General features: G+C 36.6%; 1 protein-coding gene across 6 annotated transcripts in view; it reads left to right on the top strand.

The window, feature by feature from the left end:
* WWC3 (WWC family member 3) overlaps positions 1 to 14,731 on the top strand; it is a 104,358-nt gene extending 89,627 nt beyond the window's left edge. For 2 of the 6 annotated variants that reach the window (XM_075522541.1, XM_075522513.1), the window contains exons 16-23: positions 3,863 to 4,030; positions 4,740 to 4,903; positions 5,657 to 5,816; positions 7,010 to 7,174; positions 8,498 to 8,590; positions 9,643 to 9,873; positions 10,615 to 10,742; positions 12,176 to 14,731. In XM_075522541.1, coding sequence (XP_075378656.1) covers positions 3,863 to 4,030; positions 4,740 to 4,903; positions 5,657 to 5,816; positions 7,010 to 7,174; positions 8,498 to 8,590; positions 9,643 to 9,873; positions 10,615 to 10,742; positions 12,176 to 12,242 — 1,176 coding nt within the window. In that variant the 3' untranslated portion in view covers positions 12,243 to 14,731. Of the gene's footprint in view, positions 1 to 3,862; positions 4,031 to 4,739; positions 4,904 to 5,656; positions 5,817 to 6,594; positions 6,796 to 7,009; positions 7,175 to 8,497; positions 8,591 to 9,642; positions 9,874 to 10,614; positions 10,743 to 12,175 lie in introns of those variants that run through there. The other 4 variants (XM_075522503.1, XM_075522522.1, XM_075522531.1 and 1 more) reach the window with 4 other exon arrangements.
* Positions 14,732 to 17,526: the final 2,795 nt, after the last annotated feature.

Raw genomic sequence — 17,526 nt, 5'->3', positions numbered from 1 at the left:
TTTTTAAAAAGTTGAAATATGTGCATCTTAGGTTACATAGAGTCTTGGAATTAATTAGCAACATCAGCAGAGGTTGAGAATTGGACCGTTTTAAGCAGTGTTGAAAGTAATGTTATGTGTACTGTTATTTAACTGTTACGTTGCAGAGGCCGATTGAAGATTGATATAACATTTACATTCATTGCTATGGGATTTAGTAGAATAGGAGGGTTTGTGGTTTTTTTTTTTATTTAATGCATTTCTCACCAATGCTGCTTTGGGGAAAGTTGAAAAATTTGCCATTGCTAAATTTTGGTGCAAGACAGAAAGCATTGTCTAAAAATCAAACTTTTCCCCAAAGACTTCATCTCACAGCTTTTAAACGACAGTGTGCTCAAGACTTCTGTTTCTGCGTGGGCACTGTAATGTGTGCATGATGAATCTGTATCAGTAAAATAGTTTCCTAATAAAAAGATAACAAATACCAATGCCTTGTTGCTATGTAACAGTGGTCCAGGCAGGTTTCTGTTACACCTTTTGCTTTAAACTGAGACATCTGATGTAGCTGCAGTCAGATAAATGTAGCAGTTGTTTAAATAGGTTACATGTGTTAACTGTGTTAACTTTAGGTGTATTAAATGTTAACTTCATTTAGGTATTTTCAAATGTAAATATACTTAAATAAATCTGCCTTGGGGCTGATGTCCTGGCTATTATGAAGTCAGTGGGCTGGCATTTCAGTGAGCATTTTGAATGGGTTAAGTGAAGTGTTTTTTTAAGCCTATCAAAGTATTTAAGAGGTATAGGCATCTTGCTGTCATGCTGGACTATGGATAAGAGGTGTTTATTTGAGCAAATCTGGTCAAGAATGCATGTTTGTTAGTCCACCTTTAAAACTAGGTAGCATCTTATATGAACAGTAGTCTTAATGTTGACGGAGGTGGACCCAAGGTCTTGTCCGCAGTGGGAAGTTTTGTCATTTTTGCACTGCAACCTAATGGAAGAGAAAGCATCTCAAGAATGGGCTGGACATATTGATGTAAAATGCTTTATACTGGTATAGCCTGTTCCTCTGGGAAGCTAAATAGCAATTTGAATGTAAAGCATCTTTATATTGACACAAGCGCATCTAAGTTTAGAGTGCTTTTATTTTAACTGCTATTACTGAATTAGCAAAAAGTGATAGGCCTTCAGGTTATATTGGTAGGAATTTTTTCTCTTTTTATAGTATTAGTGTAGTTTTGTCAGAAATATTTGTCTACAGTAGTTGGTAACATACTTTAGGGTAAGTTAATGCCACTCAAAAAGAGAGAAACAATGCCATGGTTTCTTAAGGTAGGTGCATTGAAGTATGTATTTAAACATTATGATCATTGCCTTCTTTTGCTGTAAAGTGAAAATAAGCATTTTCTCAAACTGAGAAATCATTTGCTACCTCTCTTTGAAACTGCTGTGATGGCCTCTATAATTGCCTTTCAGAATCTCTTCCACTGAGATTACAGTTTTTTCCATCGATTTGTTCATCTGTGTATTTCTGAAGTTTTTGATGACTGCTTTCTTTTCAATTAGACTGTGCCAGTTAAATGCTTTCCTAAATGCACAAGCCAGGCTGGAGTTTATCCGAAGTTAAACACATTTTTGTACATAACAGGGAATGAAAAAAAAAAAAATTCAGGCAAATAGTTCTAAACTTCACTTACACAGATAAGCAAATCTGCTAAACTTGTAGGATGGTCTTCCTATTCACTCAACCTTTTACTCATGTGTCCTGCCTTGCTGAAAGATCTTTTTCTGTTTCCCTACAGCTTTTTGAAACTGTGCTTCCTTAAGTTGGCTGATTTCTTCCCTGGTGGCCTCATAAATGTTGAGATAAGGGAGTTGTTATTTTCCATGGTTAGCATATATAGCTCATGTTAAAACACCAAAGAAATGCAATTGCCTTTCTTGAAATCACATGGCATTGCTGTTTCACTCCCATGTTCTGATCCTTTACAGCACTGACCAAACAAGCATTCCCCATATCTTAGTTTGAATTCTTCTTCTTGTGTAATATTTAGCTTTTTGCATTTCATGTTTTTATTTCAAACATCCATCCCATTTTTTAACATAATTTTAAGTTCTGATCCTTTTCTTATAAATTCTACAATCCCTCTGTTTGACATCACCGAGAGATTCATAAATGCATTTACTATTCCGCCATCCAAGTTGTTAACATCAGAGCATTGCATCTGCATCAGAGCAGGCATGTGACAGACCGTTAGCAGACCCACCTTGGTTTCTTCATCCTTTTGAGCAAGCTCCAAATCTTGAGGTGGAGGTGAAATATTAATTATTCCTTTCAGTACTGATAATTATTAGTTGGGTTTGATGGTGATTTTCTACCCAATTAGTCATTCATTTTGTAGGAGCAGCCTCTTGGCATGCTTTCTTAGCCGCTTAATAAATGTGGTGTGTAGGGGAGTGTCAGACACCCTTAAGAGTCAATGTATGTTTTTTCCCATATTGGCGACAGGAAAACAGCTTTCCCCTCTACCCCTAAAACCAAACCCAGCATGTCTTAAACATTTTCCAACTCTGATGCAAAAGTGTATTTGATACATGTTTCTTTCTCACACTGGGTCAGAACAAGTAGATAATTAGAAGACATCTCTGTTTTATATAAAAAAGAAAAGGCATCTCTGTTTGTAGCATCCAATATACTGACATAAAATGACATTCTCAGTAACATGTATCCCGATATGACATTGTTTTATTAGTCTCAAAACCTTTTCTCCATTGTCCTTTATACACCTGTTTAAACAGAGCCCCAGGGAACATTTGTCTTGGAAAAACAATACAATATATATTTTTAAAATTATTATTTTCTAATTAACTGTTTCTTTACCTGCTTAAAGTTGAATGCAGTTTCTGTATACATTTCCTACTGCCTTTACAATTAGAGTCATTGCATCCAGCTATTTGTTTTGTGAGAGTTTAAAACAATTTTTACATTATTTTTCCAGTGGTATAAGTGAAAACATTCTTAGCATGTGGTCCATTAGCATGGAGATAAACAGGTTGTAGAAATAGCCAGATAAAGCCAAAAGCAGTAATTAAGGCTAGCTAATATAAAATCATTGCTAGGTCCAGCTAGTGAACTGATTAAAAAAGAAAAAAAAAGCATGGACTTGCTCACAGTTCTCATTCATTTAAGGTCAACACCACTCAAATGTCAGACATTTCTTACGTGAGCACTGTCTGATGGAGTAGAGCTGCTTTAAAGTTGGGAATACTTTAAGTGGAAAGCCTCCATTAAACCTGTTTTCACCTGATTCTGGGAGATGTAAGGATGGCTTGGAAAGTGGGAAAAATGGCTTTATGGCCCATTTGACTACCTTATGATATACATAGGCAGAAAAAAAAAAATTGTTTTCCATGACATTTTTTCCCCTTTGGAAGATGCCTCTGAGGACCAGAGAATGGAAGGGTATCTCAGAACATAGTTCTCTCAAAAGAAAACAGATTAAAGTAGTATTGTTAAAGTTAATATTAATTTAAGCAAATGTAGAAATCAGATATATAATTGAGAGGGTTTTTTAAAGAAAATATTAAGAGTTGTCAGCTGTAACAATCATACTTACATCAGTCATACAAATTTTATTTTTCAACTTAAAAAAACTGAATATCTACTCTGATCCTTTCTGGTAGTAAGCAAGAGCCAAGAAATTCAGTATCTTAGGCATCATAACACAACAGAAGAAAACTGTGTCTTTTTAAGAGACACTATTAGTATTTGATAAAGTGGGGTTTTTACATTATAAGTAAAATACTCTTTAAATGAGAAGGTGTCTATCCTGCAGTGTATGTTTATCTTATTGTGGTCAATGCTTTTTGTTGTTTACAGGGCATTGCTCAGATAAACCTGATTGATGCAGAGAATTCTGGTGAGATGCAGCTTCACTGGTATTCTGTTCAGATCTTCACTGGTTCAGACCCCCAGAGAGCAAAGAACAAAAACCAGTGTGAAGAAAGTATTCCCCGGTCTTCTGGAAATATAACTACAGTTAAAACAGTATGGCTCTGAAAAAGTGATTTGTTTACTTTATTTGACCTGCTGGGTGGCGGTTGATGATCTTATCTTGGGTGCAGTTTGTTTTCAAGGTGCACAGAAGGTGATATCTTGATTTAGTTCTTGTGGCAAGAGCTGGATTTTAAAAGAATAATTAAAAGCTAGATCATGTCTGGACAGGTGCTTGAAATAGTACTCTTGTGTATGTTTGTATGCACATTTCCAGTCCACCTAACTAAAACTCATTTAAAATTTCTGCCGCTGCACTTGCAGAAGTTGTCAAGAAAGGTTGTGCAATTTCCATCCTTGGCAATTTTCCAGCCCTTGACTGGGCCCTGGGCAACCTGATGTGGCTATGAAGCTGTCCTTGCTTTGGGCAGGACATCAGACTAGGTGACCTCCAGAGGTCTCTTCGGACCTAACTTGCTGGATGATGCTCCACAGTGAGATAAAGTCTGCCCGGTTTCTGTCAGAAGTTGCATTCATGGAACACCACGTACTTTTTGATCATTAAGATTCAGGACCGATGTTTTGGGTTTGTGGGGTTTTTGTGGTGGTTTTTTTGGGGGGTGTTTTGGGGGGGGGGGGGTTGTGGGGGTTTTTTTTCTTTTCTTTTTAAGGAACACACAATGGCTGTGTTTTTATTTTATTTTCTCTGAATAATATACATTAAACTCAATGGCTTGTTCAAACGGTTTTATTTGAAGTCTAGTTTACCTTTCAGGATGCAGTGACAGCCCTGTTAGCTAGGACAACTGCCCAGCTGGAAGCAGTTGAGAGAGAGTTGGCAGAAGAGAGAGTGAAACTGGAGTACACAGAGGAGGAAATCCTGGAGATGGAAAGAAAGGAAGATCAGGCAGAAGCCATATCAGAAAGGTAAAAATAGTAGTTTAAATACTTCATCAAACAGCTGCGTGATATTTACCCTATGGGTATAGTTTGAAATACAGCAGTTCCTTATTCTGTGATCTGCTCCCTGGTAGTGTTATGAATATAAAATTCTGTTATTGTGTGATGATGTGCAAACAGGAGAAAACCTTATTTGAATAGCTGGCTGAGTTTAGAGGACTTGGAATTTGGGGAGTGGGAAAACATTGTATCAAACAGAAACTTTGCTAGAGAGGCAACTGTAATGGGTTTGCAACAGCACTGTACTAACAAAAAAAAAAAAAAAAAAAAATTTTGTGGTGACATGGGAAATTGTCAAAGATAGATGTGCATTGCAATGCTCATTGAATGAACACGCAACACAGCTCTTAGTATGTCAGGGTTTAGTACAATGCTATTTCATCATTAATAATACTCCTAGTTTGTTACATGAGTTGCATTTTTCTTTTTGTTACTGTTTTCTTAGTACTGTTGCAAAGACCAGAACATATGCTTTAAGAAAATCAGGGGAGGTGATTTTTTTTTTTTTTTTTTTTTTTGGGCATGAAACATGTTTGCTTGTCTGTACATCTGCAGAAATGCAAGCAGTATATGTTCTCCCTTTGAAAATTCTGTGGTTTTATTGGAGAAATAATAGTCTAAAATGACAAACTGACCTGGATAATGAAATATATAAATGTGATGCATTATTGTATGAGTTTTTTTAATACCTACGAAATTCTTGTGATGTTCTGACTTTAGGAGTTGGCAAGCAGAATCCGTTGACAGTGGATGCAGTAATTGCACCCAGACTAGTCCTCCTTACCCAGAGCCATTTTGCGGGGATTCATTAGCTGGACACATGTTTGCGACTCAAGCAGGCCAGTACAGTTCTGGAAAAATGCAGCCTCCACCACTAAAGGTAATGAGAGAAGACACTGCTGTATGGAAACTGCCATGCTGCCTGGCGCACACAGAGTGTGTTACTGCTGCTCCTTGAGTTTGAGTCTGAATTGATCAGGAGAGAAAAGAATCGGAAATGACATTAACAAGCCTGTATGAGCACTGCCTTCCTGAGAGCAGTGTGCCTTTTGAGTTGTTAAAAATGCCCTCTTTAAGGCTGCAGTTTTTTGTTTGCTTGCTAGTTATTTCTGGACAGAATTAGTTTTTGCATTAAAAGGCAAGCTATTTTTACTGTGGCCTTTATCTAATCTGTAAATATGCACTCGTATCAATGTCTGTGTTGACCTGAACTTGTAACAGAAAAGATTGCAATCAAATTCCAGTGCTCTTAGAAATAAGAATTTTTGAAGGAATTGTGAAGAAAGAAGCTTAATGTTTTAAGACTTGCATTCCTATTTCAGTGTGACAATAAATACAGCTGAAATTTTCAGAACAATTATGCTGAAACTGATGTATTTAAAATCTTTTGTATTCAAGATGAGAGACATTGAAAATAATCCTGAACAAGCTGAAATCAGCACACTTCCATTGAAGTAGAGGAACATAAGCCATTTGTGTTGCCTTTAGGGAAGATCATGCCTCCTATTGAGGAGTGAGTTATCTTAAAGTTTGGAAGCTTTGCTAGAGTAGCATATGTTTTCTGTATTTCCGAGTACTTTAGTGTTCTTGTATCATTGTTTTAACAGTCTTCCAGTTCCCTTTTGTTGAGTTTCTTTTCTTCATTTGACTTCCTCCAGTTTTAAGGTGGTTGCTTGCTTCAGAGTCACCTTGCTTATTGAAAGGTGACTCAGTTTTCTTCTATTGAGGTTGGAGATCAGGTGGTAGCTTGGTTAATGCCCAATTGCCAATGGTGAATGCAGTCTTTGTGCTCTGCAGCTATGATTCATGTTATAACTGCATCTCATAATTGTTCCTGTTCCAGCAAAGGCTTCTGAAAGGTAATCTTGTAATTTCGAATGACCTAGTTTTAAAACTTTTTAAAACTTTAAAAAACGAGGTGGTTCATCCTCTGTTCTCAGTGCTCATTAAAACGTGAACCTAGCGAGCAGGGCAAATTGTTTACTTTTGATATTGTTGAAATGTCTAATTGTTTTTGGTGAGAGAGGGAAAATAAGGAAAAAAATCAAAATTGTTCCTTCACTGAAATTTTAGGTGGATAAGGAAACTAACACTGAGGATCTGTTTCCTGAAGAAGTTGCTATTCTTCCAAAAGAGAGAACTAGCCGCAGGCCACGGGGTTCTGCTTTTGTTCGCAGTAGCACTATTGTTCGTTCCCAGACCTTCTCGCCTGGAGCACGAAGTCAATATGTTTGCAGAGTGAGTAAGGCTTAAAAAGAAGGGGGGAGGGGCCTCCACACAAGTATTTTGTGCATTTTTGATAATTTCTTCTTACAACTTTATTACCTTTATAAGAAACATATACTACTTTTTAATACTAATGAATAATCTTTCATTGAATTTAAACATTGCAATGCGGAAGAGGTCCCCTGGTTCTTTTTAAGAGTATAAACCTGAGTTTATTTCATTTAAAATTCAAGAATCTATGACAAATTAGATATTAAGCTCTTTTTCCCTGGCAACCTTAGATGTTAGGCTGGGGTGATTGATTTTACAGAGGTACAATCCTGTCTAATGAGGTATATAAACAGTTAGCTTAGAAGCCATGTTTAACTTTCAGGTACCTAAAAGTTTGGGAAAGAGAGCTAAATCTTAGGGTTATTGCATAAATGTTCTTCCACCTCTGGTTGCTGTCATGAATGTCAGTCATGGGATGCCTGTTAAGTGCAACCTAGGATTCCTGAGCACACTGGTGCGAGTAATTGAGGATTGGCACAGCAGTTTTAAAGCTCACGTTAGCTGGTTGCTATGTTCAATGGCAAAAGGCTTACAAGCAGTTGGCTCATGGTATTGCAGATCAATACATGGGTATTGATTTTGCAGTGTTGGTGGAATGCACATAGCTTTAATTGTAGTCTCTCATAAGCTTTTCAGAGCTTGAGTTTGAAAGGGCAGTAATGATTTTTAACTTTTATGCTTTTTCCTAAACCAAGGATCGTCTGGTTTTTGCTCTTATTTACATTGCATGTAGTGCATCTGTGGACCCCTTCAAATTCTTCAGTTTGATTTCTGGATTCCGTATCTGTTTATGATATAGGGAATGTGAGTAAAACACTCTCACACACCAGAACAAAGATAATGCAAAAAGGAAAAGATTGTTAAACACCCTCACTTAATCTGCATTTACTTAAACTCAGAGGGGGAGAAAAAGTGGGAGACTGTATTGTTTGTGCCCATGACCGTAAATGCTTTAGGAAGAAATATTATTGCCTTTAACTCCCCCCTCCCCCCTTTTTTAGGTTACATTGTCTTGGATATTTAGTAGAATGCTTGATGAAACTTAGCTGTAAAACTTTGATAGTTTTGATGTTTTCTTGAATTATTGTAACTATATAGTATAAGCACTATTATACATAAATTTTTATAAATAACTAAAGCTGAAAAAAATCAGTTGCTTAAAACAAGACAGTTTCGGTGCATTTTTAAAAATAAATCTCAAAAGCAAAAGAAAAAAGAAGTCCAGATTTCTTAATGTAGACGACCTTGTAAGCAACCTGTATTTTCAATATTTTTTCTCATCAGCTGTATCGCAGTGACAGTGACAGTTCAACTCTGCCAAGGAAGTCCCCTTTTGTCCGGAATACATTGGAGAGGCGTACTCTACGGTATAAGCAGGTATACCTAGGAAATTGGTTTTTACTGTTCGCCTAGTTGCTAGAACACTGGTACTTTTATACCTAAGCTTTACATGTCTGTAGGTACATTTTGATGTTTTTAGGAAATGTATAAGGCTTCTGTAATGTAATTGGGGGAGGGGTGCGTGTTTTGGGTTTGGTTTGGGTTTTTTAAGCTAAAGGGTAGACAGAGAAATGAAATATAGTTGTGAACAATTATTGAGGAGGGAAAAAAAGGTGTGGCAGACAAAAATTAGTTTAATGGGGACTGAACTTGTATTGATTTAGATGTAAACTTTGTTAAATCTTTAAAATCTAGTTCATGATGCAGGGTGCAGGCCCAGAGAAGTGTGTGTGAATGTGACAGTAAAACATCCAGCTCCCCTCCCATGCAGCCTAGCAAACTATAGTGTTTGAGGCCCAAGCATTCAGGAACGAATAGGTTAAGCTCTCCTTTTGCCCCTGTGCCACCTCTCACGCTGCAGAACAAGTGGGCAGAGAAGGGCAGGTAAGGCGTTAATGCCTTGTATATAAATTGCATACGGTTTAGCCTGGTCAGCAGAAGTTGATTTCTTGCTGGTGTAGGCAAGTAGACAGCCATGCCTCCCATTTTGATTCAGAATGTATCTTAAAAGCAGTATTGAATAAAGCCCTTTAAGGGGAATCTTGCTCAGAGTCATGATGTCAGAAAATACTGTACTGTTATGAGTTTTTCATATTGCATCCCTTTTATTATCATCATAACATGAAAGTTTAGTCCATATTTATATATAATATATAAGTTATATAAAGTTATATATTTATAAGCCAAAAGGAGACTGTAAAAGGAGGTAGTAGAAAGCATTAATTGAAGAAGTTTATGTATGGTACAGAAAACCCCTACAGCTAGTTAGCCTTTCACTGTGGGATATAAATAATCTGTCCAAAACTTGTGTCAAGAAAGACTTTGTGTGTGAAGTACAGAAAATGTATGCTCTATATAGCTAAAGACAGACCAGTATACCATGAGGAAAGTAATACATTGTGCATTTTATTTGAATCCTAATAACTCAGCAGTCCTGCAGATCATCTTTGGCTGAGCTTATGGCAAGGACGTCCTTAGACCTGGAGCTGGATCTCCAGGCATCCAGAACTAGACAGAGACAGCTGAATGAGGAGATATGTGTTTTAAGAGAGTTGAGACAACGTCTGGAAGATGCCCAACTCAGAGGGCAGACAGATCTACCCCACTGGGTCCTTCGGGATGAGCGATTCCGAAACTTGTTGAAGGAAGCAGAAAGGCAGGTATGGTAACATGAGAGGAGCACTCAACATGTTCAGAAACTTCTAGTTTCAAAATTTCTTCATTGTGACAAAATGTCTAAAGAGCTGTTTTTACAGAACTTCAAATAATGACTGTTGTTTCTATATTATTGAAGTTAGCACAATAAAAATTATTGCATTGATTATTACCAAACTATTTATTTGAGGACAATTACTGGAGAATGGCACTATTTGCCGATGACACTTTTTGTTTTGGTTTGGCTTTTTTTGTTTTAGATATTTATTATTGTAACTTTAATGATTTCCTTAGTTCTGATCTTTGAAAGAAATTTTGCTGATTTGATACTTCATTTTTTACAAGTATCTGGAATGTTCCCTAAGTATGTGATCTTTTTTTTTGTTTTTCCTGTTCTTGGAGAAAGAAGTTATAGGCAAAAAGTGGCAAAACTGCACAACAGACAAAATTGTCATTGCATTATCAGAGACGAAGAGTGAACCTAAATTTATTTTAAGGTCTTGTTTGACAGAACTGTGTGCAGTAAATTTCATGAATTTAATACATACCTGTCTGAAGAGCATTAAGAAATGAAACAACACTGTCAGTCTTTTGAATTTATAGTTCTTGGATGATCAGCTATTTCAGACAATGTACTTGTGTGCTTTTACTGTGGTGAGTGGGAAAAAATCCATTATTTTAACCTGGGTATTCTTGTGGTTTATTTATTCATATGAATATTTTAAGCATTATATTCTTGTTTTCAGACCAGACAGACCAAATTTGAACATCACCAAGAGCAAGCAGCTGAAAAGATGCTAAAGAAAGCGTCAAAAGAAATATACCAGTTGCGTGGGCAAAATCAGAAGGAGCCTATTCAGGTGCAGACTTTTAGGTAAGTGTAATGTGTACTGAAATAGCATAGCAACAGTTCATTAGAGAGGTTAAAGCTCTCTGAAGCATTTAGCTTAAATTCTGTGTTTTCTATATAGCTAGTAATTTTTAACTATATTGATTTGGACACGTGGGTTTCCTTTGAATTATTTGTAGTGCAAAGAGCCAAAGCGAAGTGTTACAATTCCAAAACACATGAAATTAAAAAAAAAAAAAAAAAAAAAAAGACTCTTCAAGTGCAAACATAGCTTAGGTGATTCTTTCAACTTAGCCTAGTCACTATTAAGCTCAAATGATTTGTCAGTTCTTCAATGCAAGCCTGTGCGCATAAATAGTTTGTTTATTGTAACACATATACGTTACTAGTAACACTCTCTCCCTAAAAATTGCTCGGTAGTATTCCAGCTTTCTCTCAAGAAGCCTTTTCTTTGGACTTTTTTTCCTATTTCATCTGTGTTCATATGGTATGTGTCCTCTCTTGGCTTTATTTTTTTTTCCTGACAGTTTATTTTGTGTACAGATGGAATTGATAAATGGTATGCATTTCACAGGAAGACTTTATTACTTCAGCATTAAAATTTTTATAATTTTTATTGGGAGAGTAACAGTAAGAGTAAGAAAATGTTAGTGCAGCGTAGATGTGGAGGACAGCTCAGCTACACTGTTATATTGTACTATTTCATCCAGTGTTTAGGTTTTTAGAACTGTTTTGCATGGAATACTTAAGTGAAATAGAAAAGCTGTCTGTCCTTTAATGTAATTTTTTTGCTTGAATTATATTGGAAAGGTGTTTCTCACAAAGGTGGAGAGGAAGTAAGAGGAATAGAAATTTTACAGTTGTTTTTACATCTTATGTTTCTGGTAATAAAAGAAGGGTTTTTATGCTTTGTCTACTGAGATATAAAAAGATACGGGAAATTGAATAAAATGGGATATAGAAAATGAAGCAAAAGCTGTCTTCCTTGTTTAAATTCTTGCCCTTTTTATGCATACATCCATTTCTTATGACACTTACTTTACAGCATGTACTGTTTGCTCAATAAAGAAGCAAAAAGATGACTCTAAATGCCGCCTTTTTTTTTCCTTTTTTTGTAGGCCTTATTGCAAAATGTACAAGGGTGAACTTTGCATTGCAGAAGGGGCTTATGCAGGGCTTGTCCTGTGAAACCTTTTACAGTCAGCTATGACTGATGTTCAATGAGTTGTATAAAGCTTCCACTTAAATTTTCAAAAATAGTAATTGTGTTCAACGGAATGTTGCCAAAAGTATACAGTGAGGTTTAATAGTTTTTCTAAGTTTCTTGTACTCAAATAAACCATCGGTTCGGTATGTAAGTAACAAATACTAACCAGAGTAAAGAAGCCATGTTCTTGGGGAAAAAGAAGATAGGCATATATTTGATTGACTTCCTTTTTATCTTGTTTCAATCACAGAGAGAAGATAGCTTTTTTTACAAGACCAAGGATTAACATACCTCCTCTGCCAGCTGATGATGTATGACATGTTGCATTGTAAACATGAAGTATTTATCGCTTTTATTTTAATGAAGTTATTAGATTAGCCAAGTTTCTTTAAAAAAAAAATTGTGCAAAAGCTAATATACACATTTTGTAAAAAATAAAAAAAGTAAAAAAAGTAAAAGTAAACAAAAACATATATATAAATATATATACATATATATTTTATAATAGCGACTGCAACAAGGCTTGGTTTTTCCTTGTTGTGAAACTGACATCTCTGAAGACAACTTATTTTATAAAAGATCAACTATCCTGTTAAGAGCGTGTACAGTTTTTATGCTGTTTTATTTGACTTAAAAGGCTGGAAGACAGAAACAAAGTGAGTTCAGGCAAATTCACTGTAGTGTAATTTATTTATAGTGCCTTTTTTCCTTGAAGGAAAATACCTACTTTAAGATGTATTTTAAGACTGAAATTTTGTTCTTCAGTATTTGTCATACAGTAGAATGGAACCATTGAGCTGGTTTTGTTTCTGATACCTGAAATGAAAATACTATGTTCTAAAATTGTCACTTTTTTCAGCTTTATTATCTGTAGCTTATTATGTACATTGTATCCTTTAGCACTGTCTGTGTTATAGCAAAATATTATCACCTGCAATGTGTTTAACACTGATTAGAAGTGATGTTAAACATTGCAGAATTCATTTGCATGTTCTTACTGTGCACTAATAGATTGTTTTCATTTCAGTTGTGTCTAAAGTATCTTTATATTCTTAACTAGATTCTCAGTTTAAACGGAGGAAGGAAAAGGGTGACAGGTCTTTGTTTTGCTGTTTAATGAAAAGGGAGTTAAAAGAGCAATGTGAGCTAGCTGTGTGGAAAGACCGCTAAAGGAATATAACAGTAATCTCTGCAGTTTTAAAGATTCTGATTTGATTCAGGAAAGTACGTATGTGCTGATTTCGGAAAGCAGCTGCATTAAGTAAGGGTGCTGAAACACATGTTCATCCTAAAGGATGTGCTTTGAGGTTACTGCATGCAAGTTCTGTTGAACAGTGACACTTTCCAGGAGGAAGGTATATAGTTCTGGAAGGTACAGCTCACTTAATTGCTAGTTGGACCAGCTAAAATCCGGTAAGAAATAATTTTGCTTATGACTGTTTGTTTTAATGAAAGACTGTCACCCTAAATTCCCGAGAATGCCAGTTTTGTGTCCTTGCATCCTGCAAGTATGTAAAAATACTTCTTTACTAAGCTACTATAATAGAGTTTCTCATATTTTTCTAATTATACATTACCTACAAAGAGAGGTGCCCAACACAAGACTGACTTTGCAAATTGCTGGAATCTCCTAGAAGGAAGATCATGCTGTCTCTTAATTAAAGGTCAAATTGGTTCCAGGTTTTTATATGCCAGGAAATCAAAACAACAACAGCCAAAAACTAAATGGACTTGTCAGAACCAATCAGAATATTTTAAAATATTTTGTAAGTAAGTCAATGTTCTTTGTGAGTTTCAAGAGCTTATATTCTGTTACCTTGTCAAAGATCAGGAAAACCTGGAAGTGAAACTGAATTGCTTTTACTTGTCCAAGCTGAGGCAAAAAGTAAGGGGAGAAAAGACTGTAAACCTACATCATTAATCAATGAGGATGATTAACGCAGACATTTAATTTTAAGGTAGCATTCCCTGTTTCCTGGTATGGCCTATAATCATTACAGGCATCAAGTGATTCGATCGTATAGCAATATATTTGAAATTAAAGTATATTTAGCATTTCTCACGCTAACCGTCCTGAAGTCTGTTTTTGCCAGTAAGCTTCGGTGGGTGTATATTGGGTTCCTTGGGCGCAACTAGACATAGTCAGAAACTATGCAGATAAAAACCAAATAATGTAAGAAATTTTTAGTGTTTGGGTAAAAGTCTAGGGACAGCAAGCTTTTCAGTGCTCATTGCTTGAAAAGACCAGTTAGTCAGAATTTCACGTCTCATTTTCAGCGGAGGCCCTGATAAACATAGTAGTGTTTATCAAAAGTTACCGTGCAGTGACGCCAGAAGTACTTGCTGTACACTAACAGCAGACAACACTGTGTTCCCATGAGGGCGGTCAGGTACTGGAAGAGGTTGCCCAGAGAGGTGGAGCTCTCTGTCCATGGAGGGGTTGAGGACTTGACTGGACGTAGCCCGGAGCATCCTGGTCGCATTAGGCCCCCTTTGAGCAGGGGTTGGGGTAGGGACCTCCCTTCCACCATAAATTGTTCTGTGGCGGTATAAGGAAGGGGCAGTGTCTGGTGGCCTCTCTGTCAGGGGGTTCCGTTGGTGTTTTTAAATAGTGACCGCTGTGAGATGTCGTCGGTGTATCTTGTGGGTCTGTGATTCTGACTGCTGTGATGAGTTCTGTCTTGATGTGGTAATGAGTTATCATATTCAGTATTCATCTCTCTTGTTTTTGTCACAGTTCTGTATGATCGTGTCATTTTTGTATTATTTGAAAGTATTTCTTCTACAAAATAAAATAATTTGCCATAAACAGAAATAGAGTTTTGTTATATGTCAAAGTATAAGATATTTTTTTAATGGTTTATATTTGCCACATTTGTGATGCTTTCATAAAGAAATTTTGTATTTTGAATAACACTGTCATGTATTTGAAAATGCATTACATTAACCTAAAAGTAAGAGAGGAAAACTGTGAAATCAGAGATCCTAGAGAGGTTACACTGAAGACCTGAAAGGGATGCAGAGTGTAAGGAATGGCAGGTATGTTCTCCCACGTGCTTATCGCTCACAGTAAGCTGACAGCTGTATCAGAGGCTCGTTAGCTGAATATTCCCAGAATTCATGGGTAGCTCCACTTACAACACGTTGCACTGCCTTTTTTTCTAATGGACGTTTGTACTTTGTAGATTTGTATTGGAAATAAGTTGACATTAATATCTTTCTTACTACTTAATTCCAAGGTGGAAGCCACTCAGAAGAATACGAGTTAACTTTTTTAGGCTGAACTTGACTGCTGCTTTCACAAAGGAAATGTTAAACCAGCATAATCGCAGAAAGGCCGTTTCTCAGTTTCTGCAACCCTAAGCTGCAGGAGCACAGGCAAAATCATAGCACTGACACATGACTCCTGGCTCTGTCCAGTATTTGCAAGGCGTTAAGGGCATGACAGAGTTTCGGTTATTTTTAAACGGTCTGCTAGAAATAGTCATTTGGAATACCAACCGTCTCTGTCTCACTACCATCAGGATCAACAACAAAAGCTATAATGGGTATGTTGGTACGGGTTTTCTGTTACAAGAATGAAGTCTTATATGTATTTCTTGCTGCATTTCTTGTAAGCACTTTGCAAGACTTAAAGGTAAGTGCTGTATAAAGAGCAAATTTTTTTTTTTTTTTTTTTTTTTAGGAATTAGATGAACTACTTATTTTGTTTTCAGCAGATGTAAAACTGAAGTTTGAATTTTCAGGGAAGAGGGCACTTTACAGCTTGTTTTGCATCCAGTCTCCTTTTTAACTATAGAGTCATATGTCTTTGAGGAGGAAAAATGTATTTCCAGAGAGACTTGAGAAACTGCAGGCTAGGAAAAGCAAGAACAATCTTTTCCAAAACATCATGTGAAGAGTATTTTCTTTTTCCTGAGACCTCTCAATTGACTTAAGTATCATTGGAAGAAAATACCAAAGAGTAAAGTTGATTTGTTTTTGGACTCTGTAAATGTCAGTTAAGTGATTTGCTTGCCCTTTGGAAAATCTCAGTGTTCTTGGAGTTAAAAGCTTCTCAGGAGCTGTTTCTGGCTTCTTATGATTTCTAATAACCTCTTAAATTTGTACATGCATGTCTAGGTTATAGAATGACATTTTCTATTGAGAATTAGGTATTCTGTCCCTTTAGTTTGTTTGCAGTTAGACCATCCAACTAAAAATACACATTCAGCAGAGACTCGATGAGTTCAGCTGTGGTAATAGAGAAAAGAAAATGAGGAACTGAATTTAGGAAAATCTGTTCAGGAGAAAATGGGACATTGAGACTCTTGCGCTCATTTGGTTAGCACACAAAGTTGCTATTCTGTGTCTAGGACATTGCGTTTGTGTTACAGAGTGTGTCCTGTGGCACAGAAGTTCGCAGGTATAACTGTTTGCGTCTGACCAACTAAATGCTGCTTGCTGATTTCCATATTTCCCTCTCATAAACTGATTAAGGAAAATTGCAGGTTACATTGTCAAGAAAATAAATTAAGTGCGCAGTGTTTGTTTAACTTCCTCCACAGAATTCAATTCTGGCCTATTAATACCGATTTTAATGGGCGCAAAGAGCAGACACTGGCAGGAAGTTAAGACTTCTATCACTTTTCCACACTTCATTGACATGGTTATAGTAGGCCTGGGGCTGGTACCGATCTATGAATGATAGCGAACTGTGATCTGCAGTGCTGTGTATGAAGGCTGTAATCAAATCTCTTCTCCAAAGGCATGCTTCTCGTGCCAGAAAGGTGTGGGAATTTCAAGTGAAACAAGCTAAGTGTTCAAACTTCATAATAAAATCCAAAATCTGTGGCTTCTCTATGGGGAGTCCATATCAGAAACAAGGAGTACAGGAACTTCAGCTTATGGACAAGATTTGGAGGAGTTGTGGAAAAAAACATTCTGAAAAAAGGATTTGTACACCCTGTATCAACTGGCTTGCTTTGCTGGGCGGGGCTGCCTGCTGAGCACATCCATAAATACCTGCTCAAACACACTGGGACAAAAAGGTCTTCCAGCACCGTGTTCCTTAGCCTTTGAAGTGAGGGGAAGTCACGCATGCGCATTCAGTCACCCACAGATATTTTCATGTGTGCTTGTGCAAGATCTCCCTCTGCCTAGCTGTTGCATCTGCTTGGTAATACAAAGCACATCCCTGGATACCCTTAAGGGTAAAATCAGTCTGCTCAATATTCAAATATGGGAAAACGAGTGGTAAGGTGAATGTCCTGAAATAAAACATTGCGCATGTACAAACATGTACGCGATCTTCACAAAGAACAGTTACAGCCTCTGCCTTGCGGAACGTCATCCTAGTGGCTTGTACAACATTTCTACAATCAGAACTTTGGAAATTATTAGTTTGTTGTAGAACTCAAGTACACTGTAGAGTATAATAAAATTCTTTAAAAAAAAAAAAACAACCAAAAAAACAACCCACTCCCCCCACCCCCCAAAATATGGTTCTGAGATGTAATAGTTAACCAAAATGTGAAGGTCAGGCTAATTGCCCCCTCCCCCCCCCTTTTTTTTTTGTTTTTAAGTAAAACATTTTAGGATGTTCTAGTTTTTAAATATTTG

This window comes from Mycteria americana, chromosome 1 (genome assembly GCF_035582795.1).
Source record: "Mycteria americana isolate JAX WOST 10 ecotype Jacksonville Zoo and Gardens chromosome 1, USCA_MyAme_1.0, whole genome shotgun sequence".
NCBI classification, from domain to species: Eukaryota; Metazoa; Chordata; class Aves; order Ciconiiformes; family Ciconiidae; genus Mycteria; species Mycteria americana.
This window is presented reverse-complemented; position numbering and strand designations above follow the sequence as displayed.